Raw genomic sequence first — 21,815 nt, 5'->3', positions numbered from 1 at the left:
CCCTTTCCTCCGTGACCTGCTCAGCTATGACCTGTCGCAAAACAATCAGCAAGCGAGGCTGCCGCCGCAGACAGAGCTGAAGGAATCGGGGGGGAAATTAAATTGCACTAACATGCGGTGATTTACATTGACATCGACCTCCTCCCCTGGCAAATTAATCACCTCTTTCCCGACGCAGCTTTTCTAATTCTTCTATGCAGTTGCCGGCACAGCAATTACAGTGCAAGCGGCGCGGTGCGTTGTATGGTCAGGAGGACCTGGCGGTCATTGTGTGCAATGCGGACGAGGCAAAGCTGTGGGGCATTTACATCCAAGTGGGTTGCACTTAGCACGCTGCAGGAAGCTTACCAAGGTCAAGATTCATTTTGCTGATAAAATCCTGCACGGACTAGACTTGTCTTGCAAAAGTAAGCTTTGTACACACACTAACTCTGTAAGTGAAGTCCCACTTGAAGTTTACTGTAAAACTAAACCTAAAACAAATTACACTTGTAAAACAACCATATAGCTTTGCTTTAGATACACGTTTGTTCTACTCGATGCCAACAGATTGAAAAACGCCATAGACGGGCTAACGAATGGCAGCTATGTGGCAGTGTTATAAAGCTTTAACAGAGATTTGTATAGAAACGGTGCAGCAACACGTGTAGACAGACAATATAACAATACTCGCAGGCATATATTCTTTATCCTCTGGGTGAAAAAAGACAAATATTACAGCAGCTTAGTGAGTCACTTTCAGGAGGTATGAAACACCTCTTCATTTGTGTCTGCATGACTGTATGGTACTGCCCCCCAGAGGCCAGAAGGAGCCACAATGAATTAATCATAATGCACAAACAGTTTAGTTATTTACATTTTATTTAATACAAGTCAGAACAGATGGTTTTATAAAGTACAATATTTGCTATTTTTTTTAATTGCATGTTCTTTATTTTAAAAAAAATGTTGGGTTTTTTTCGGAGTGGGGGGGTTGGAAGGGATTGATGGTTTTTCAATGTGGAAAGTTGATTTCAGATATTCCGTGATTTCAGTGTTTTGAGTTACAAGCATACGCAAAAACTAAATTTGTATCTCAAGGTTGTATATATTTTTTGACAAGATTGACATTCCTTTAATAATTGCAAGGTTAGTAACATTATTAGTATTACTGCCACTGTGTCATTGTCAGTGTGTATTAAATATAGCACAACTTTTAATAGCTATTTTTACAGTAATCCCCTGCAAATTTGCAGTTCACAATCCACAAATTCACCTATTTGTGTTTTTTTGCACTTTGTGTGCAATTCCCTAAAATGCCACAAATCTCCTGTCTGTAATTGGTGCCAAGGAAGTATGTTGACGCGTTACATCTCGACTGAGAGAAACTTCGTATGTTGAGAAGGAGCCAAGTTTAGCCTAGGTTGTTGGTGGAAGTTATGGAGAGTCAACACGTGCAATTTGGCGCAATATTTCTGAAAGTCAAATCATCTGTAAGCCATTTATGTTTAAGGGTAATGTTGATTGGGATTAAGGGTTTTAAGTACTCCTTATATTGAGACAGTAATAAGATAGTGATTCAAACACATCTTGCTTATTTTTTTCCAAATGTAAAATTTTTTTTTTTAATTTAAAAAAATTATTTTGTAAACAAGTAATTACAGGTACACGGATATTTCCTGCAAACTACACGGACTTTAATAACTATATTGCTAACTTAATTCGTATATATGATTGTCAATCAAAACTGAGCAATATCCTTGTCATGGCCAAATTTTCAAAGCAGTTCTTGTATTGGAAATTGTTATATTGGGCAAGTGGTCATGTTGTTGTGATATACTGTACATGTAGTTGTTTTCTTTCTATTGCCTCAGCTGATGATGCAGAAAACACATTGCCTATTTCTTTCAGTTTGTGGGCATCCAGTTTGTACTGTTCGTCCATGCTCCCCCCACTCCCCAGGTGCCTTGTTCTGTTGGTGTGTTTGTTTGTGTCATTGAGGTTGAGAGAGGTTGAAAGGCGAGGTCATGCAGCGCTTGCAACAAAACTCGTCCGTCAAAGCCCCGCGACCCGAACGACATTCTCGCCGTTCCGCTCCACTGCTTGCGCTATGTGAAATGTGCTGCTGTTTTCTGTCACTTGGCTGCTTGCATCATTTCACCCTCACTCTGGCCCCGGGCTGCATTTTGACTTGCATATTATTTATGCAGTACAGATTTCAGGGGCAGTTTTCCGATTACATAGTGTAAATGTGCATATGACAATGCCACCAAGTCATTTTTGGGTACCATTGGAACAGGGTTATATAAAAAAGGCTAATACTGTTGTCATAAACTATGTAAATAATAAACAGTTATAAAATAGGTGTGTATTTTGGGCTCACTTCTTGGCAAGTGACAATGATGCTGTACTTGAATCATCTGATACTACAGTCGGTAATATTGAGCTGCTACCTTTTATTAAGTCCTTATCAAGTGTTAATAATGTAAAGTGGTAACCATTTATATATCCTAGTTGATATTAAACTAGATAATAACTTAACAGTTGGAACCCCTAATAATGTTGGTTTGAAATGCATATAAAAGGAAAGAGAAAAATTATATGAACTTGGATTAACGCCAAAAACTACAGTTCTTGATATGCCATAGAATATCAATCAGAATGGATCAGTTGGAAGTGTGAACAAGGAGCATGAACCTGACAATATCAGTTGTGACCTAACTACCGACGGATGTTAAGTGCTGATCAAAAAGCTAAGGTGGAATTCACAGGGTTTTTTTTTCTTCTTGACTTTGTCTACGTACTGTACATGAAGGTGAAGCAAAACCTTTTGTTCCCATTCTTGCCAGTCATTCTCCTGCTAAGATTTGACAATGCCTGACTCCTCAAGCTATTTTTAATGTTCAAATAAAGAACCTTTGTTTACACACACACACACAGGCGAGGTTGAAAATATGCTCCCTTCTAGTGCAACATAAATTCAGCAGTAAGTTTCTCGAGCAAGCATCATGCTGCTTGGTAAGAGTTATGTATTCAAATGGAATGGCTTTGCTGTCATTCCCGTCTGCTCTTAGCATGGGCTGACTCCAAAGTACCACATTTGTGACGGGCACTGATGCTTATTTTCATCTGACAGCGTAAGCGAAGGCAAAGTGCACATGTAGAGAGACAGTCCACCTCTCTCTGTCGAATCCGACCCGCACCGTGATAAGCATGAGTCACCACCAGTGCAGTGACCGAACACGATCCGTATCTGGCTTCCCCACCTGGGTAGAGGCTGAACGCTTTGCTTCTGGGAACTGGATTTCTGAAATGCTTAGAATTTGTACCTGCTGTGAAATACAGTATTGCACTGAACATTCCAAATCACACAAAACAGACAGTATGAGGAAAATACAGTATAAAGGGATTGTACCAGTTGGGACAATGTTCCAAACTCTTTACTGTGATTTTACCCCCTCTGTCATGCCGCCAGAGTCAGGATGAAGTAGACCTTGATTCACCATCTGTGGTTGTTGCGATGCATTTTTGCAACATTTGAAGGCTGTGTACTCATTCAAGATGGATTTATATTGCAGGTGTAAGTTTAATTTAGTGAATGCCGTTACTGTTGGGGCGGAATCCTTGCATCTCCAAAATCCTTTTTTTTTTTTTTTTTTTTTAAGAAATTAAAAAAACTATAATGCATTTTTTTTTGTCACAGTCCACAAGATATTTTTAACCCTTTTGTAAAAGTAAAAGTCCCACATTAGGTGTAAACATAAATACCGATTCTGAAAAGACATGAAATTGGACCGCCTGACAACGACAATGTAATATTTTACTCTTTACAGTACATATACATTTCAAGTACTGTAATTCATATCACGATCACTGTATTTCATGAACACCTGACACAACTCTCTTGTCAAGATGCCCATAATGCAGTTAAACTCCACAAGTGGCCACATGGTCACTGACAACATCAACCGTATTCCACGTTTAATGGCCTGCAGACTAAGTAAGCATTTGCTGTATTTTGGATTTACTGAAGATCTGTTTTTTGTTTTTTTTTCCTCCCTTCATCTGCTCTACATTATTCGTGTTGTTTGTGTAGACTTGGGTGTGTGTGTGTGTGTGTACGTGACTGATCAGCGCGTTTCGGTCATCAGCCTCAGGCTTGCATTGACGAGGTCCGATCCGATCTGTCTGTTTAATCCTCATTCGGAAGAGGATTGATTCTTATCTAAGGATAGCAGATTTTATTTGTTTTTTTCTCTCTTTATGCTGATATGTCACATCGGAATTGTGTCACTTGAACCACGTAGTAGAAATATGGCCTAGAGATTCCAACCAGGGCGATAATATTTCAGGGGGTGCGGGAACTCTGATTTGGCAATATTCCAAACAACTCTTAGCAACAATTTTACTTGCTAATATCTAATGCTAAACTATTCTATACTACTAGTTTTAAACATAATTGTTCACAACCGGCAAAGAAAAACAAGGGTTTAAATTTTGGTTTAAAGAGAACTTTATATGGCAGTAAACCACCCAAATCTAATATAATCTGCTAATGCTGCAACACTGGCCAATGAAGAGGTCAAGTATTGGGCACTATACTCATTTTTTAATTAAGTGAGAGTTAATCGTATTCATTCATAATGGTGTTATTTGACCAAAGGTGCACTCACAGTACACATGCTGTACAGTACCCATGCACCATATTCTTAGGAGTCTGGGTCGAGTTATCTTTAAAAAAAAATTTTTTCCAGAAATCACCAAAATGCCATGAGCTGACCAAATCATAACCAAGAAACAGTAATAAAAAAAACCTTCCTAATCTTCAAACAAGTGACTGTGACAACATGGAAAAAGTTCTTAAGAAGTACATTCCAACTCCGTACCCATCACTGTAAAAATAGCGAATAAAAAAATCCGGTCCATTAATACTGTGCTCCAGTTTGATAAGACTAATTTATAAGAGCGTATTCATCTATTTTCCACATGCTGTAAATGAATTATCGGGCCAAGGTCACTCTGATATGAGCACGGAATAGCTCAAATTAGACTGGACATCTTCCATTACATGGATCCAGCAAATAAGATGATCTAATTCAAGTTAGTGTAACAGAACATGCAGTGAATGCTTCCAGCTTTAGTAAATGCAGTTGAACCTCTGTAATTGAATCCCTCTACAGTGGTACAATTTGGATATCAACCAAAGTTTTCAGGGGAAATATGCCATCATAATCTATATGTCCAAACCTGTATTAATTGGAAGTGTGTGTGTGTGAGTGTGTGTGGTTTATACTATTATAGATGGATTCCCATCTCATTTTGGACTACAAATGATAATTCTGGCACTTTTGTCTCTTTCTAATTAGCTGTGAAGGCCACCCAAACAAACTTGTACTTTTCATAATCAGGAATTAGATTTCTTCTGCTGGGAAATCCAAGCAAATAGATATATTTCTACTCTGTGACCACGTAGCGGTCATCTGGAAGACATTTTCTCAAGTATAATAATGGATTTTATTGGGCTGTCAATCATTTTAGCCAAGATTAACCTTGGGAGGCACAGTGTGAAGTGCACTTTTCTTTATTCTACACGGAGGGTCGGGTTGGTTATTTTTTACCATTTTACACTCTTATCTTTGCATGAAGCGCGGAAATATTTCAAGACTATCCAGTATTCAATACACTGTAGCAACATGCTCTCAGGCACCTATACAACCACAACGTAAGGCTTTTCTATTGCAATTCTGCATGACTCAACCATAGATGTGTTAAAAGACCTGCGCCCACCTCTTTGGCAGACATTCCCGTGGGTGGCTTTGAAATCCAACATCTCACCATCCTCTTTCCTCTTTTTTTCCCACCCTTGTTTCTTTCCGTTCTTCATCTTGCTGTCACTCTTCCTCTCTCAAGAGTCTCTCTCCATCTCGCTCGCTTTGGGCAAACATCCAGGAGCGATGGTTGCTCTCAGGATTTCATTAAAAAGATGTTGATGGAGCTCTCTCCCTGGGCAAATAAAAGTCCATTTGAGTGTGCATTGTTAGGAAATGGATTACTGAATTGGAGAAGTAAAGGAAATAGGAGATGGGAATTGCAAAGTGAAGATTAGTTATAAAGAATGCCGACTTCTGGGTTGATCTTTTTTTATGGTTCGCGGTATTTGCTCTATGCTAGCGATGTCTGTACTTCAACTGGTGTATTTACATCACATTTACTTCATTTTACGTCGCTGCATGCTTACTCAGGACGTTCTGCGAGGCAGCTTGCCTGGTTTTGTTTCTTACTAGCCTCAACATAATTTGTCTCACTTTTCTTGATGCAGTAAACGTGTCATAGCATTGACTGCAAATGTTAATGTCACTGTTTTAGGCAGCACAGACTGTAGCGAAGCGTCTTGTAGTTGTTTATTTCAGTATTTTTATGTACTCAAAGTTTTTTTTTTCAAGCACGCATCTTGATAAAATGTATCCTTGTGGTTCCCTCTTGTTGGTATTATCTGTTATAGTCTTTGACAATTTCTTGGGTAAATGCTTAAGAGGAGCCCAAGGCTATTATTTGTCAAGCGTGTTTTCTTATTATTCTGCTACAGTATTCAAACACGGGCCTGTGGCGTTTTTAGGAAGCTATTGTTACTAACAACTAAATAATCAGATCCAAAATAGAATACTTGTTTTCCAGTTCATTCGAAGATGGGCATTTAACTACTTGTCCTTGACAATGGGGGAAAATGATTAATGTATCAATTCACTGTTTGTTTTTTAATTATTCTCAATTGGATATCAGAATATTTTCTGAATTCCTATTTCCATGTCAGTTTGGTACTAAGCTGAATAATACTGCCCGCAGTAGTTGGCGTACGGTGGATGCACAAACTGTCATCCACATGTCATGTTGTACTACTTCTTTAGACAGCATGCTAGATGAAATGAATCAACAATACTTGTGTTATTAAGATATATATATATTTTTTAATTCCTGTTTCTCCTTCATATTTGTTTTTGGAATTTCATCTCAGGATCTCTTGGTAATTTGGCTCTATTTCTGTGTGAATCTTTCGTAAATCTACATTTGCATTATCTTTCTGTCTTCCTGTAACAAGATTTTGGCCATTTCTTTTCATCCATATTCAAGTTTTTTTCTGGGTTTTGGCATGGTCTATCACTCTATCTGCAAGGAGTTGGGCCTGCTGAGTTTCGGAGACTCAAAGGCTCACCAGGTTTTGGGCCCGCAATTTAACACGGATGCTAGTACGGTCCCTCCCGGCCCATCACCTTCTGATGCGGTCCCTTACGTTTGTCACGTTCTGTCAAGGCTTTCTACAGATGAATTGTGGACACCGGGCAGCTTTGGTGCACATTTGTGGTCCCGACAGACTCGAATAAAGCTCCCCTGCAGGACCTGGCTCGAGAGTCGGCGTCAGCGCAGGGGGGGGCGGAGAGAGGGACACACAACATTAAGCGTTATAAGCAGGTATGCTATGGTGGCCATTGTAGGTCAATTAAATACATGGCTCAGACTTAGAAGAGATGTAGGTGGCAAGTGTGGGCACTTTTCATTATAGGCAACAGAACCTTCTATAATGTGCTCGCAAAGCGTCGGATAACGCAGGGCCCCTTAACCGTGACACGACATAACTGAACACGAAAAAAAAGCTTATCCCCTTGCCATAAACACAATGGCAAAACGGGACAAAATGTGCACCAAACGTGGCAGAACATGACACAGCTTGAAAGCATCTTGAGATGCCGCGGAATACTGTATATATGCCTCCTGTCCCCCTATGTACCACCTCCAAGTTTGGATATGCTCTATTATGTACTGTCAGCTTTAGGGTCTTTCACCCTGTTTTACTTCATCAACTAGGTTTTCTCATCCACACCGTGACTGCCGTTAACAATTTGAAAATTTCGTCAGGCATCCCCAGCAATCACGGCCTGTCACTTTTGCCCATCCCGTCCCCCAGTGTTATCTCATAACCATCTCGTTTTGTACACGATGGCCTGAAACGGTGCAGCCCTGACTGCAGGGAATATAGTGTAAACATAGCTTTAAAGATAAGTCTCCGCTTGGTACAGCCCGTTTACAACTGCAATCAGGCTCATCTACAGAGCTTTCAATTGAACTGTCCGCCTTATTGGGAAGGAGTGTGCAAACCCTCTCTCACTTTAGCTAAGGAAAACAAAATGCCAGTTGTTCATTTTTGTGCAGCCATCCTGTATACCCCATCCAAAGAGTTTTCCCCATGCTCCGGGGGCCTCACAAAGCCCTCAACGTTTTTCTGTTGACACGAGGTCTGTTTTAATTCCCATCATCACTTTCTCTCCGCCCCAACTCCCTGTGGTATTAACATCATTCTCTTCTCTACTGGGGAAAGTGTAAAAACACATTTCTTCCCCTTCTATTATCTTTTACCTTTTTTTTCAGAGCGTGAGCCGTCCAGGACTTATGAAACCAGGATTTTTGGCAGCGCTATCACTGGCCCACAGCAGTAATTACAGAAGGGTTTGCATTGCTGCCTTCCCACTGGCCCCCTTGAACATTTTATTGCTTGTCGGTCTCTATGTGAAGCCCATGTCTTTACCCGGGCCATTCCAGCTTGTATCCAAGCAGGGTGGCGCAGTGTGAAATATGATATTAATATGGAGCAAGTCAGTGGGAATAAATAAGTTGGAATATGCGTTAAAAAAAAAAAAAAAAAAAAAAAAAAAGGAATATGTGTAAAAACGAAATGCGAAAACTAAATAATTTCCAATAACTGAAGATGACTCCTAGGTGACACAAAACTTTAGAGTTTGAACCAATTGACTCACATTCAAAGCAGAAAGACTACAGAATCGCCAAACATGTCAAACCTCGTGATCAAAGTCAAATTAGAGTGTGTTATTCATTTTAAATATTGTTTATCTTGTTTAGGGTAAACAGTGGATAATGTATTTTTACGTGTATGCCAGTTATGAAGGTTATGTGCGGCCACACAAATTCCACATACCAGAAACAGCCACTGCATATCAAACAATTGGCCAGAAGCACAGAAATGTATGTATGCATGAAGGTTATGGTGGTTTTGTTTTTTGGGTTTACTTTGTGTCCAAAACGAAAAGAAAATCAAAGTGGATGTATCCAGGAGTCTTCTTTGTAAATGATCGTGATAAGAACTAAGATATGGCGAAAGCATTTAAGTCACATGGGCTCAACTCCTCTATTGATCTCTTCTGTCAGTGTTTCATTCACTGTCGAAAAGTAGAGAGTGCACACTCCTTGGACTGCTTCTTTGTTTCTAAACTGGTTGGCTTGGCAATTTAGTGTGTGTATGTGTGTGTTGCAGCATGTGTTGCACCAACAATAGAGCGCATGTTAAATCTGTCTGCAGGTGAACACCCCTTTAAAGGTCAAACCCTAAAGAGATCAATGTGCTGAGCCAATGCCACCTTTTGCAACACTTCCATGGACTCCCTTTGACAAGAGTATACTTTAAAGCAAGCATTGTGAACACACATTTTAAGATTAATTCTCACCAGTGTGTCAAACTGTGCATGGAAATCCTCCGGATTACTATTCATTGTCTGCATTCATCCCCATCTCTGCCCCCTCGCTCAGACTGGTCTGTTTTTGCTCGGTGCCTGCATCCAACTGCGGCTTATCTGTGAATTCTCAGGTTCGGCTAATTGGCATTATTAAACCAGTGGTGGGCTCAAGATACGCAACTTGACAGTCTGCCTGTTTACACTAAACTATCAATGCCTCTGCATGCCTATTTGGAAAATTAGACAAGCAGCTGTCAGTTTCAATAAAAAGAGAGCGCATGGCTTCGCTGGAGGCTCAGGTAGTCCAATTACAGGCAGACACATTCAATGTATTAGGCAGGAGCCGACGTCTATCTCCTTTAATTTAAACTGTGGGAGAGGAGATGTCATTGGTCGATGTGTGAAGGGCGAACACTGTTGGGAGCCTTTGCCGAGACAATTACTGAATCTCCGGTAAGTTTATAATTGATGCACCAATTAAAGGAAGGGCTAAAAAGGTAGAGGATGAAGGAGGAAAGTCCAGTGAGGAGCTGTTTATTCATTGTGACTTGGACTCGAGTCTGCTCCAGTCACTGTTTTGATTAGTTGTAACTTGAGAAAAAGTGAGACTTGAGACTCGACTTAAAGACTTGTGACTTGACTTGAGGCATGATAATGTGTTACACATACATACAATTTAAATACTCTAGCCAATAAGATCATTATTTGTCCGCCTTGCTCCTCTCTTAAAACTCATTCACTGTCATCTCTCCCAGTTAACATGGATATTTGAGGCCGTCAATGGCAGTTAATGCGTTTTAATAAGGACCAGCTGCTGTGCGGAAGACGTCTGTAAATATTTTCATTCATCCAGGTCATTTCATTCTAAGGGCATTGAATTGATCGCAACTAGACTCTTCTGGCTATCTTAGAAGACGTTTCTCCTCTCATCCAAGCAGGCTTCATCGGTTCATGTAACCATGAGTAGTGAAATGTCTTTAATTGAATTGACTTGCCCAAGACAAAATAAATTGGAACTTGCTTGAGACTTGAATCTTAAGACTTGAGACTTACACATACAGTATGTGACTTGATCCCATCTTTCCTTGGTTGACACCGCCGTGCTACAACTGAAATAAATAATTGCGATGACAAGTTTTGATTACTGAGACGTTGTTTTTTTTTTCTTTTTTTCAGGGTGGAAAGATCCCTGTGAGGTGGACCGCACCGGAGGCCATCGCTTACAGGAAGTTCACGTCCGCCAGCGATGTGTGGAGCTACGGCATCGTCATGTGGGAAGTGATGTCATTTGGAGAGAGGCCCTACTGGGACATGTCCAATCAAGATGTAAGCGCTATTGAAAAGAAAAAAAAAATGTAATGCACTCTTCAAATCAACAGTATTGTGCAATCACAATGACTTGCGGCATGGCTCCAAATTGGACATTTGATGTCCAGTAAGTCCTTTTTGTTTTCTAGTTTGCGTGAAATTTTCACTGTATACCAAATATTGTTTAACTGCTCTTCGAAGAAAAAGTAGTTTTTGATGTAGCACATTGAAATACACGTCGCAGTATCATAATGATACCAGATCTCATAATTTGCCTTTTTTTGAAAGATGCAAAATAGAGGGGAACACAAGAAATTGAATTAGTAAAAAATACTGGGATGGTATGTATTATTTGTTCATTGGAAGATCATCACAGCTAAAATAAGTCGTTGTCTCCCAGTAATACATATACACAAATATCAGTAGCAAAAAGATAAATATAGATATAAAGGAGAACAAATTCATAATAATAGAGAAATTAAATGTTTAATTCCCAATTATTGCAGCGAATTGCTAGAGCTAATAAAACAGCTTATAAAAATAAATGGTCAATTGAACCCCATTTGTACTTTACATACTGTCATGGATAGCACATGAAGAAGTAAGTGGTTATAAATCACACATTTTATCATCCTCCATCTTACATTATCTTTGACGATGTCCTTGACTCTGACTTTGAGAGAGGACATCTTACAGGCTGAGTCTCACTCCCGCTCTCGCCTTTACTTCCCAGAGAGATTTTTGAGAGCAGTCAACGAGGGCTGCTTTGTTCCCCGTGTACATTTGGAATGGATCCACACAGAAAAATACAAGATGTGGATATATTCCCAAACTCTGTGAGATTTCTCTATGTAAGCTCGTACCTAAGCGGTACGCCCATTCGACCGACTAAGCGGTACGCCCATTCGACCGTCAGGCCTCAGTGGATGCTGCTCCGCGAGGAGCGTCCAATGCAACAGATGCTGCCTCAGTGGGCCAGCAGCAAACGGCAACCTGCCGAGGCGAACGTAGTGGTGGCGACTGGTATCACTCAGCATGTCCAGCTGCTCTCGGCACACGTACACATTATTTAAAAACACACACAAACATTAAACTTCTCCATCCAGTATGGATCATTTATCAAGATTCTGCTGAGTTGCACTCAACTCTGCCGCAGAGTACAGACCAGTGTCAAATTTTTTTCTATGATAGTATCTTCAATTCTCACTTTCACACCCGGTCCTTATCTCAGACTGATGCATTTTAATGGGAAATTATATCTGCAGACAGAAGATGTACAGTACTGCAAGACGCAGATGAAAACATAAAGATGTGCAGAGATGTGAGGACGAGCCATCAATGGCATCAGCAACATCCGGCCTTACCAATGCATCTCCAACTACCATTACTACTCTACTACTACTATTTCATTGTTATTTATTATCATCTAGTGCACTACCTGGATGCAGACAGCAGATGTGCTGTTGCCTCTTCTAGTTTGTCATCTAAATGTGACTACAGTTATGGAAAGTTAAATCCATACTATGGAAACTCCTCTGGACAGCTGTATTCTGTCTAATAATACACTGGAATGGAAACAGGACACGAGAACATTCAGATCATCGCATCCTTTTTTTTTTTTTTTTTTTTAATCCAAGCCCACTAGAAAATCTGAATTTAACTTAATTTAAGGGTTAATAAGAGTCACTTTAGATGGTGGCTCCGTTGAACTGGCTCCCATGTCGCATGAGTTTGAATGTGATTTTTGGCCAGAAGCACAGAATTGTCGCAGGTCACATCGTAGTAATGGTTTCATTCGGAGGGCCGTTATGACTGTGAAACTATATAAATGGTTAATCGTCTCATATTATTACATATACGCAACAAATTGATGGATAACTAGTTTTTTAATCAGAAGCCAATACAACATTGTTCAACTAGTTATTTTTTTTTAAAGGGATCTTTTGGAAAGTGAAGAGAATTTGGAATTTATATATTTTAGCAAAAAAACAAATCGACGCACATGATTTGCTTTCACAGGCCGCATAAAATAATGTGGCGGACCACATCTGGCCCCCGGCTCTTGAGTTTGACACCTGTGTGCTAGATGAAGGGCATACTAAATTCTGAGGGAGTGTATCTATCAGGTCAGAGCAGGTCAGTGGCCATGTTGGGATAAGAGGAGTGGGTGTGCAAATTAGTTGTAAACACAAGGGGAGTACTAATACAATAAGTTGAATTACCAATTACCTCAATATAAGAGCAGATAAAACCTCCACCTCCCTCGCCTCACCCGTCGTCCAGGTGATTAATGCCATCGAGCAGGACTACCGTCTGCCGCCGCCTATGGACTGCCCCAGTGCGCTGCACCAACTCATGCTGGACTGTTGGCAGAAGGACCGCAACGTCCGACCCCGCTTCACAGACATCGTCGGCACCCTGGACAAGATGATCCGTAACCCCACCAGCCTAAAAGCTATCGCCAACATCCCTGCAGTGTAAGTATAATTTTTTTTTTTTAATAATAATAAATAACGAGTTATTTACACCATACAAATGCAACATGCTCTTTCTTTGTTCCACACAAACTAACCTATAACTTGGCAGTTACGGTTGATTGCATCAGACCTGAACTTTCACTGCTCATACTGTGCAGCTTGCAAGTCGTCCATGCATGACGCACCGCACTCACAAATGGACCACTGACCTATGATGACATTTAAAATTATAATACTTCTAGTGAGAATATTTGTATCCAATAATGACAGGAAAAAAATATTTGAAAAGCAAAAGTCCAATTATTTATCAATAAAGATACCAAGGGCTTCATCAGTACAATATTTTTGTGGTTATGAATGTTTATTATAATTACAATGTCCTTATGTTTTTTTGGGGTTTTTTTTCCCCCTTCATATTTGCTACTGTAGCTACAGAACATGACAGGGGCTAAATAGATTAGATTAGAAAAAAGTCAATATGATGCAGTGCAGTTATACATCATAGCAAACCACAAGCACAATAATAAGCATATTGTTAAATTAAATACCCTCTGACAGTGTAAAGGAATAATTTTTTTATGCAGTTCTGATATTCAATCTCATTAGATTGTTTCCAATAAAGTCTGGCTGGATGGTTCTATTTCCACTGTAAAGCTATTTTGTTTAATAATAAACAGCATCACCGTCCTTCGTGTACGCTCTCCTGCAGGCCTTCTCAGCCACTGTTGGACAGATCTATACCCGACTTCAACACCTTCAGCTCTGTAGAAGACTGGCTCAGCGCCATCAAGATGAGCCAATACAGAGACAACTTCCTAAACTCAGGCTTCACGTCCCTGCAGCTGGTGGCTCAGATGACCTCAGAGTGAGTTTGACTCGCATGCGCATGTTCGAAGCCCATATGGCACTTGAAGGGCTCACTCAAGTCGAGTGCGGCTATTTTTAGTTTACTTTAGCCCTCAAGTATCCAACATGCTGATTTGAAACACTTGAAGTGAAAATTCATGGAACACATGAAAATAAGTTTTAATGCACTCACTTTTTACCAAAATAAAGAAGTCAGATACAAACTGTTCCGTGACACTGGTGGCTAGAATTTCAAAAGGATATTTTTCATGTAATACATAGTGAAATAAGTCATCCTAGAGCCAAACTGTCGCTATCATAATTCCTTAATAACTATAAATGCAAAAAAAGTAACTGTGCTCTACATATAATAAAGCTCAAATTCAATTTCATGTACATTTGACTTCATATTTTTCCAGAAAATATTTGTCGAACTCCGAATTGCTCGACTTTTGGGACGATTGACCGTGGAGGTTCCACTCTACAGTAGTTCTTGTCATTATTCCTCAAGTTATATTGTAACAACATGCACGCACAGCGAAGCAAAAATAAAAAATAATGTGCTGCTTGTGCTCATTGCTAATTTTGTTGTAGCACCAGAGGCACTTATTCACCCAAAGATTGCAATTTCTCATATTAATAATGTGGGTTTGTCTATAACAACATGAAATGTTGCATAATTCCCAAACATTTTACGTTAAAAATATATATATATCCTCAGGCCTTTGTGCAAAGTCACAGCAAAATTAATCGGCGCTTATTAGGAGTCAAATGATTACATTAAGTCTCATCTCTTTGCCAATAGTTTTGCATCCCTTTCTTTTATGGCAATATTTCACCAGGAAATTAAAGAGGGATGAAAAAAACATCTTGTGAGTTTTTGCAGTTACGAGTCATCGAAAACAAATTGGAACATTTGAGTTACTTTAATGCCCTCACATGTGGGCAAGGAAAGCCAATGCACCTTCAGGCATTTATTGAATGCGACAAACAGTCAAACACACAAATATAAAATGAGAACACTTGCGAGTGGGGGATGGCAGTTAAGAATTTAGAAATTCCGATTCCATTATCAATACTGCTTATTGGTCCCATTCCTTATCAATTCTCAAACATCTATCCATCCATCCATTCATTTTCTACCGCTTTTCTGAGGTCGGGTCGCGGGGACAGTAGCTTTAGTAGGGACGCCCAGACTTCCCTCTCCCGAGCCACTTCATCCAGCTCTTCCGGGGGGATCCCTAGGTGTTCCCAGGCCAGCCGAAGGACGTAGTCTCTCCAACGTGTCCTGGGTCGTCCCCGGGGTCTCCTCCCGGTGGGACGTGCCCGGAACACCTCACCAGGGAGGCGTCCGGGAGGCATCCGAATCAGATGACCCATCCACCTCATCTGGCTCCTCTCGATGTGGAGGAGCAGCGGCTCTACTCTGAGATCCTCCCGGATGACCGAGCTTCTCACCCTATCTTTAAGGGAGAGCCCAGACACCCTGCGGTGGAAACTCATTTCGGCCGCTTGTATCCGGGATCTTGTTCTTTCGGTGACCATTCGTGAGGGGAGGAATGTAGATCGACCGGCAAAGCGAGAGCGAATCGATACAAAGTCCGCATCACTGCAGACGCTCCACCGATCCGCCTGTCGATCTCCCGTTCCATTCTTCCCTCACTCGTGAACAAGACCCCAAGATACTTGAACTTCTCCACTTGGGGCAGGATCTCATCCCCGACCTGGAGAGGGCACACTGCCCTTTTCCGACTGAGGACCATGGTCTCGGTTTTGTCGGTGCTGATTCTCATCCCAGCCGCTTCACACTCAGCTGCAAACTGCTCCAGTGAGAGTTGGAGGTCACGGCTTGATGAAGCCAACAGAACCACATCATCTGTAAAAAGCAGAGATGCAATACTGAGGCCACCAAACCGGACCCCCTATACGCCAAGGCTGTGCCATAAAAGCTATGAACAGAATCGGTGACAAAGGGCAGCCTTGGCGGAGTCCAACCCTCAACGGAAACGAGTCTGACTTACTGCCGGATATGCGGACCAAACTCTGACTCCGGTCGTACAGGGACCGAACAGCCCGTATCAGGGGGTTCGGTACCCCATACTCCCGAAGCACCCCCCACAGGACCCCCCGAGGGACGCGGTCGAACGCCTTCTCCAAGTCCACAAAACACATGTAGACTGGTTGGGCGAACTCCCATGCACCCTCGAGGACCCTGCCAAGGGTGTAGAGCTGGTCTACTGTTCCACCACCAGGATGAAAACCACACTGCTCCTCCTGAATCTGAGATTCAACTTCCCGACGGACAAAAAGGATTTGTTTGTTTAAACTCTTTATCATCTTCAACTTTAAACGGAGATTCAACTTCCCGACAGACAAAAAGGATTTGTTTGTTTAAACTCTTTGTCATCTTCAACTTTAAAAGTAATACAGCATATCCACCCAAAAATTAGACGCTTTAAGCAGCCTCACCAGCAAATCAGCCCCAGTCAAACTATTTTTTGTTGTTGTTGTTTTTTTTGTGTGTTTCTAATCTAAGAGTAATAGGTCTGTGGAATCCTCTGGTAAGCAAACAAACGAATCAGGATTACAGGTAACCAGTTATCAAACAGAACCGGTTTTCAGTTGCCTTCCCTAACTCACAAGGAGATGTAGAGGGCCAACCTCATTCCAGCTCCTGACATAACTTCAACGGATTCATGGCATTTCAATTAATTTCAATGGGGAAAAACTGATTTGTTTTACAACTCAAAAGTGAAGGTAACACTGTAGTTTAATCCTTCATCGTCTTTCCCCCCCATCCCCATCCCCCAACCCCCTCTTGCCATCCCCAGGGACTTGCTACGAATAGGCGTGACCTTAGCCGGACACCAAAAGAAGATCCTCAGTAACATCCAGTCCATGCGGGTGCAGATGAGCCAGTCACCCACCACCATGGCATGACTACAGCGGGCGCCGTGGCACGGAGCGGGCAGCATTCGGAGGACCGCCACCGACAGCAGCAACTGCGGCCCTCGAATGACCCTCGATCCGTCGGAACGTGCCAGGATCGAGACTGTCGTCTTAATCTGAACCACACGAGGAGACCAGGGTCTACATTTCCACACTTAAAAAATCCACACGGAGGAGTTCAGGGTCCACACTTGCCGCACCACAAAGGAAGCTGTTGTGGTTAGGTACTCTCCACAAACAGAAAATTCCTCAGCAGTAGTCGGGATTGCTAATGTTGTCCCTCTGTATTATCTGGACTATTTTAGAAACAACATGTGATCTGTGATTTTTATTTTTCAACTCGTGTGCAATGAAGATGCCTTGACGTGGCCAGACGTAAGTGGTAGAATACTAAAATAATCACTAGTGAGAGTAATTAGGGGGAGAAGAACACAGGGATATACAGGGATTGAACTGCTCACGTCATCTTTTTTGTCTTTGCATTTTTGATGTCCGTTGCAAGACGGCCCACTTTTGCATTTAACACTACCTAAAGAGTCATGGGTGGGAGGCCTTGCCCGCCGTCAGAGAATATAAATATGTTTATCTCTTGCTGAATATGATTATATCTTTCGTAATAGACCTTCATATTGAAGGTGATGCTCATGAATGTGTATGTACAGGACTCTCTGCTTGCATTTTTGGCAAAGACTGGTTAGACACATGCAATGTGAAGCTTCCTAAAACGCCCTGGATCCCTTTTAATGAAGGGACTGTGGGATTGTATGTCTTCTGGATCCAGGGTCACAACTTGACTCACAGCCCTTACATAATGGATATGTTAAAAGACGGAAAAAAAGAAAAAAAAGTGAAGTATTGGTATTGTAGAGCTACATGAAAATTGCTGTGTAGGAGTTCCCCAAAAAAGCATTTTATTGGAGATCATGTTTTAATGTGGGTGTACACTCGCTGTCTCTTGCTGGTGAGCACTTACTTGTACAGTTCTATGCTTTTATTCCTCGTGTTTGTTAGGAGTGCACCCATCCGCAGCGCAAGCAAGGAAGGCACCACCTCGTTCTGGCCGGCACCACGTTCATGGTGAGTGTCCGCTGATCGCCACATGACTCAGTCACTATTGCGAGAACGTTTGCGAGCATTTTGACTGCTTTCAAGACCCGCAAAATATTTTGTCGTAACCCTACCAAAAGGTGTAAATTCTCTTCTTTCACGTAAAAAAATATATTTTTTTTTCTATCGATCTTTTTCCATGCCGTAGTTATCAGCAGTTAAAAGTGTTGGTTTCAGCCAAAACACCAGTTTCTGACCAAAAAGCGGAGAAAACCAGCTTTTTGTGAAAAGCAAGAACAAACATTCACTTTTAACATTTGTTGTTTTTGTGATACCTCCAGCGATAAAACAGCAGAAAAAAACACTGAGAAAGGGGAATTTGATGTAAAAAAAAAAAAAAAAAAAGATATACATATATATATATTCCAGATATACAACGAAGAAACGTAGTGAGTGACGCTGACTCACCTCATGGCTTGATTTGAACGTCAGTGGCTTTTTTACGGCATTCGTCATTCACTCTGAACTGCTTCATCTTTTTTGGCAATCGCGACACACACTTTCTACTACCTACTCCATCACATACCTTGTTTAAACCATACATATAGATGTTCTGTACATATACATGTTCTGTGCAAGTGTGAGGTGCCTAAACTTGTCCAACATGTTCGCTATTTTCTTATATGGAAAAAGACCTAAAATGGGGGAGGGAGGTTTATCAGGTCTTTAAACCAACAAAAAAAGTTGTATTCCTTTATTTGTACTGAAAATAAGTAACAAATAGGACATATGTCTCCAAACGGACGTAAGTTCATCCAGTGAGGTTGGTGGGTCATTAAAAATTGAGCAGTAAGCAACAACCTCTGCTGCTCGTTTGAGAATCAGACCAAAATTGTTATGTGCACCCCTGGATCTAAACATCTACGGCAGTGAATGAGTTAACAGGTCGAGTCAAAAAATAAAAATAAATAAATAACGCATTAGGGTTGCTCGTGACCACGCCGGCTGGAACAGGGCATGCAAATTTATAAAGCATTGCGGCGCTGGAAATCAGAGCCGAGTCAGTATTGCGTCTCCAGAACCAAAGTGAACAACTGGACTGACATTGCCAACAGACGCCTGATGCCATTCTGACAGCGGACCGCTGAAGTTTATATTTGCATGAGTACAAAAAGGCTTTTAGTGTCATGCATACAAGACACCCAAGCACAGCTCTGCTGCCAAAATTGGTTTGGCTATGTTTTAGATTGATCTAACAAAGTATTGCGTGTGGAAAAAGGTGCCTTGGGTCAATAAAGGTTGGGAAACATTCCGCCAGTATTTACATACTTACATCCACTCCCTTCTTTAATTACATTATTAAGAGTCTTGTACGAGTTGTTGCATTAATTTAGCTGTTTTGTTTTTTCCAAAAAGTGGTTAATAGAAATGTATGTATTATTGTTTTATTCAATTTTCATTCATTTGTTATTGAATATGTGGGGAATTTATTCCATCCATCCACTTTGTGAGCCGCTTCTCCTCACTCGGGTCGCGGGCGTGCTGGAGCCTATCCCAGCTGTCATCGGGCAGGAGGCGGGGTACACCCTGAACTGGTTGCCAGCCAATCGCAGGCCACATACAAACAAACAACCAGTCGCACTCACAGTCACACAATTTAGAGTCCCCAATTAATGCATGTTTTTGTGATGTGGGAGGAAAAACCACGCAGGGACGGAGAGAACATGCAAACTCCACACAGACGGGGCCGGGGATTGAACCCGGGTCCTCAGAACTGTGAGGCTGACGCTCTAACCAGTCGTCCACCGTGCCGGCAGGAATTAATTCATTATAATTAATTTTAAAACACGAAAATAGATAATTTCACAAACCATTAAATAATTGGTTATTACTGAGCAAATTATATATATATATATAAAAAGGTTTTATTTTAGGTTTTAAGTTTGTAATAGTTTTTGAGATATTGACATGGGCTGAAATGGTATGTATTGCAATTTATTTAGGCATCTTTTAATTGATTTAAAAACAAAGATTACCTGTTAAATAACTTTGATGGTACATATACAGCATCATAAACAAATGAAGGAGGCCCAGCATTTAAAATTACACGAGTCCAAACATTGTGCTAATATTAGCAGGTAGTGCTATCCTGTATAGCTTCCTTTCTACATCCGCATTAGAAAAGAGAAAGTGAGGTTTTTTTGAGTGCTCTGAAATGCTGCTTAAGATTGGCATGAATACCTGCAGTGGGATCCAATTAGAATGCGTTAGCACTCCATTCGGGCTCAGTCTCATCTGTTTGCTTTGTCGACACAAGAGCCTGTGAATGAGATGTTGTTCATTATGCAAACATTGTAATTCTATTCTTGCCATTTCTTGTTTGTCTCTGTCAAAACTGTAAATGACGCTCGGGGTGATAAATGTGCCGACGGGGTCTGCTTCCCCCTTCGAGCACCTTTCCATATGGAGACCGTTGACGACACGCTGAGGGGAAAATACAAGAACAGCTTGTTCATTTTTTTATGGCACTGTAAAGTGTCGGAAAGTGACCCGTCGCTCCCTTAGTTGCTGATTTCACGCTTCTCATTTATAGGTCAGAGAGGCGGTTCACCTGAATCATGCCATAAAATGGAACCTTCTCCTTTTGAACTTCTTTTTTAGGCTCCAGAGAGGCTTGACACACTCTTCATACACATGCACGGCAAACACACGGACCCTGAATTCACTGAATGGTCGTTATAGGCAGCCAATGAGGAAGAAGACCCACGATTGCCAGGAAACAAGTCACGACCTCACACCATTCTATGGTACACAACGAATGAAAATGTCACCATTTGTTGACTTTTGTGTGTGTGTGTGTGCGTCTGACCCTAAATATGTACAGACATTTATATGGGCACAGGTACATAGTATGCGTGTGAATGTCTCCTTTTATTTGTCTGTTTCTGTATAGCTCCCCACTTGTAAATTGTGACAAAAGTACACGTCCAAGAGTTTGTAAGCTGTAACTTTCTGAATACTGTTGTACTAAAATGCACATAATAAACGCCTTGACAAAACAAGTCATCGCCTAATTTTTTCAAATTAATATCAACATACAAAACTGAAGTCAACAAAGCAGAGGTGGGAGGGCTAAAGTCATTTCACAGCAAACTTGTCAGCACAATGTTTGATGTCTAATGTTGACTTTCACAAAAGAACTGACGGCTTAGTTAAAAGTCTTCACCAGTAATAATGGAGCCATCACTCATAATATAAGACGGACAGAAAATAGCAGATTTCATCTGATATGTGTCGAAAATGCCAACATAAGAATTGAGTAGAAAATAATACAAAAGCTGTAGCACATGTTAACCCTGTTCCGTCTGAATTTTTTGGGGGCTTTTTTAATGCCAGGAATACACTACCTTGCCATGATACCACAGGAGTTCTGTTTAGGGCGTGTGGTGTTAAATGTTGTACAGTGGTGAGGGTTCAGAGTTTTTCAAAATGCAAGTCATTGGCCGATTTTGTTTTGCTTTTACTTGCGAGCGCCAACTTTAAGATGATGGCAGTGAACTCAATTCAACTAAGTTCTCAGTCAGCAGCAGTTTTGCAAATACTGAACAATTCTTCAAAAAACAGGCTCCAAGATGTTTATTGCCATTCCCAGTTGAAGTTATCTGTCAAACTAAACCAACAGTGACTT

General features: G+C 41.0%; 1 protein-coding gene across 7 annotated transcripts in view; it reads left to right on the top strand.

Moving 5' to 3' along the window:
- Positions 1-21,179, top strand: part of LOC133411247 (ephrin type-B receptor 1-B-like) — a 188,973-nt gene extending 167,794 nt beyond the window's left edge. For 5 of the 7 annotated variants that reach the window (XR_009769643.1, XR_009769642.1, XR_009769639.1 and 2 more), the window contains 5 exons: positions 10,677-10,826; positions 13,092-13,285; positions 13,995-14,150; positions 16,963-18,157; positions 20,789-21,179. Coding sequence is in view for 1 of the 7 variants with exons in the window: in XM_061693348.1 (XP_061549332.1) it covers positions 10,677-10,826; positions 13,092-13,285; positions 13,995-14,150; positions 16,963-17,071 (609 nt within the window). In the remaining 6 variants the exon portion in view is untranslated. Of the gene's footprint in view, positions 1-10,676; positions 10,827-13,091; positions 13,286-13,994; positions 14,151-16,962 lie in introns of all 7 variants that reach the window. The other 2 variants (XR_009769641.1, XM_061693348.1) reach the window with 2 other exon arrangements.
- Positions 21,180-21,815: the final 636 nt, after the last annotated feature.

The sequence above is a fragment of the Phycodurus eques genome, chromosome 13 (genome assembly GCF_024500275.1).
Source record: "Phycodurus eques isolate BA_2022a chromosome 13, UOR_Pequ_1.1, whole genome shotgun sequence".
Taxonomy (NCBI): Eukaryota; Metazoa; Chordata; class Actinopteri; order Syngnathiformes; family Syngnathidae; genus Phycodurus; species Phycodurus eques.
The sequence above is the reverse complement of the archived record's forward strand: the minus strand, read 5'-3'. Positions and strand labels throughout refer to the sequence as shown.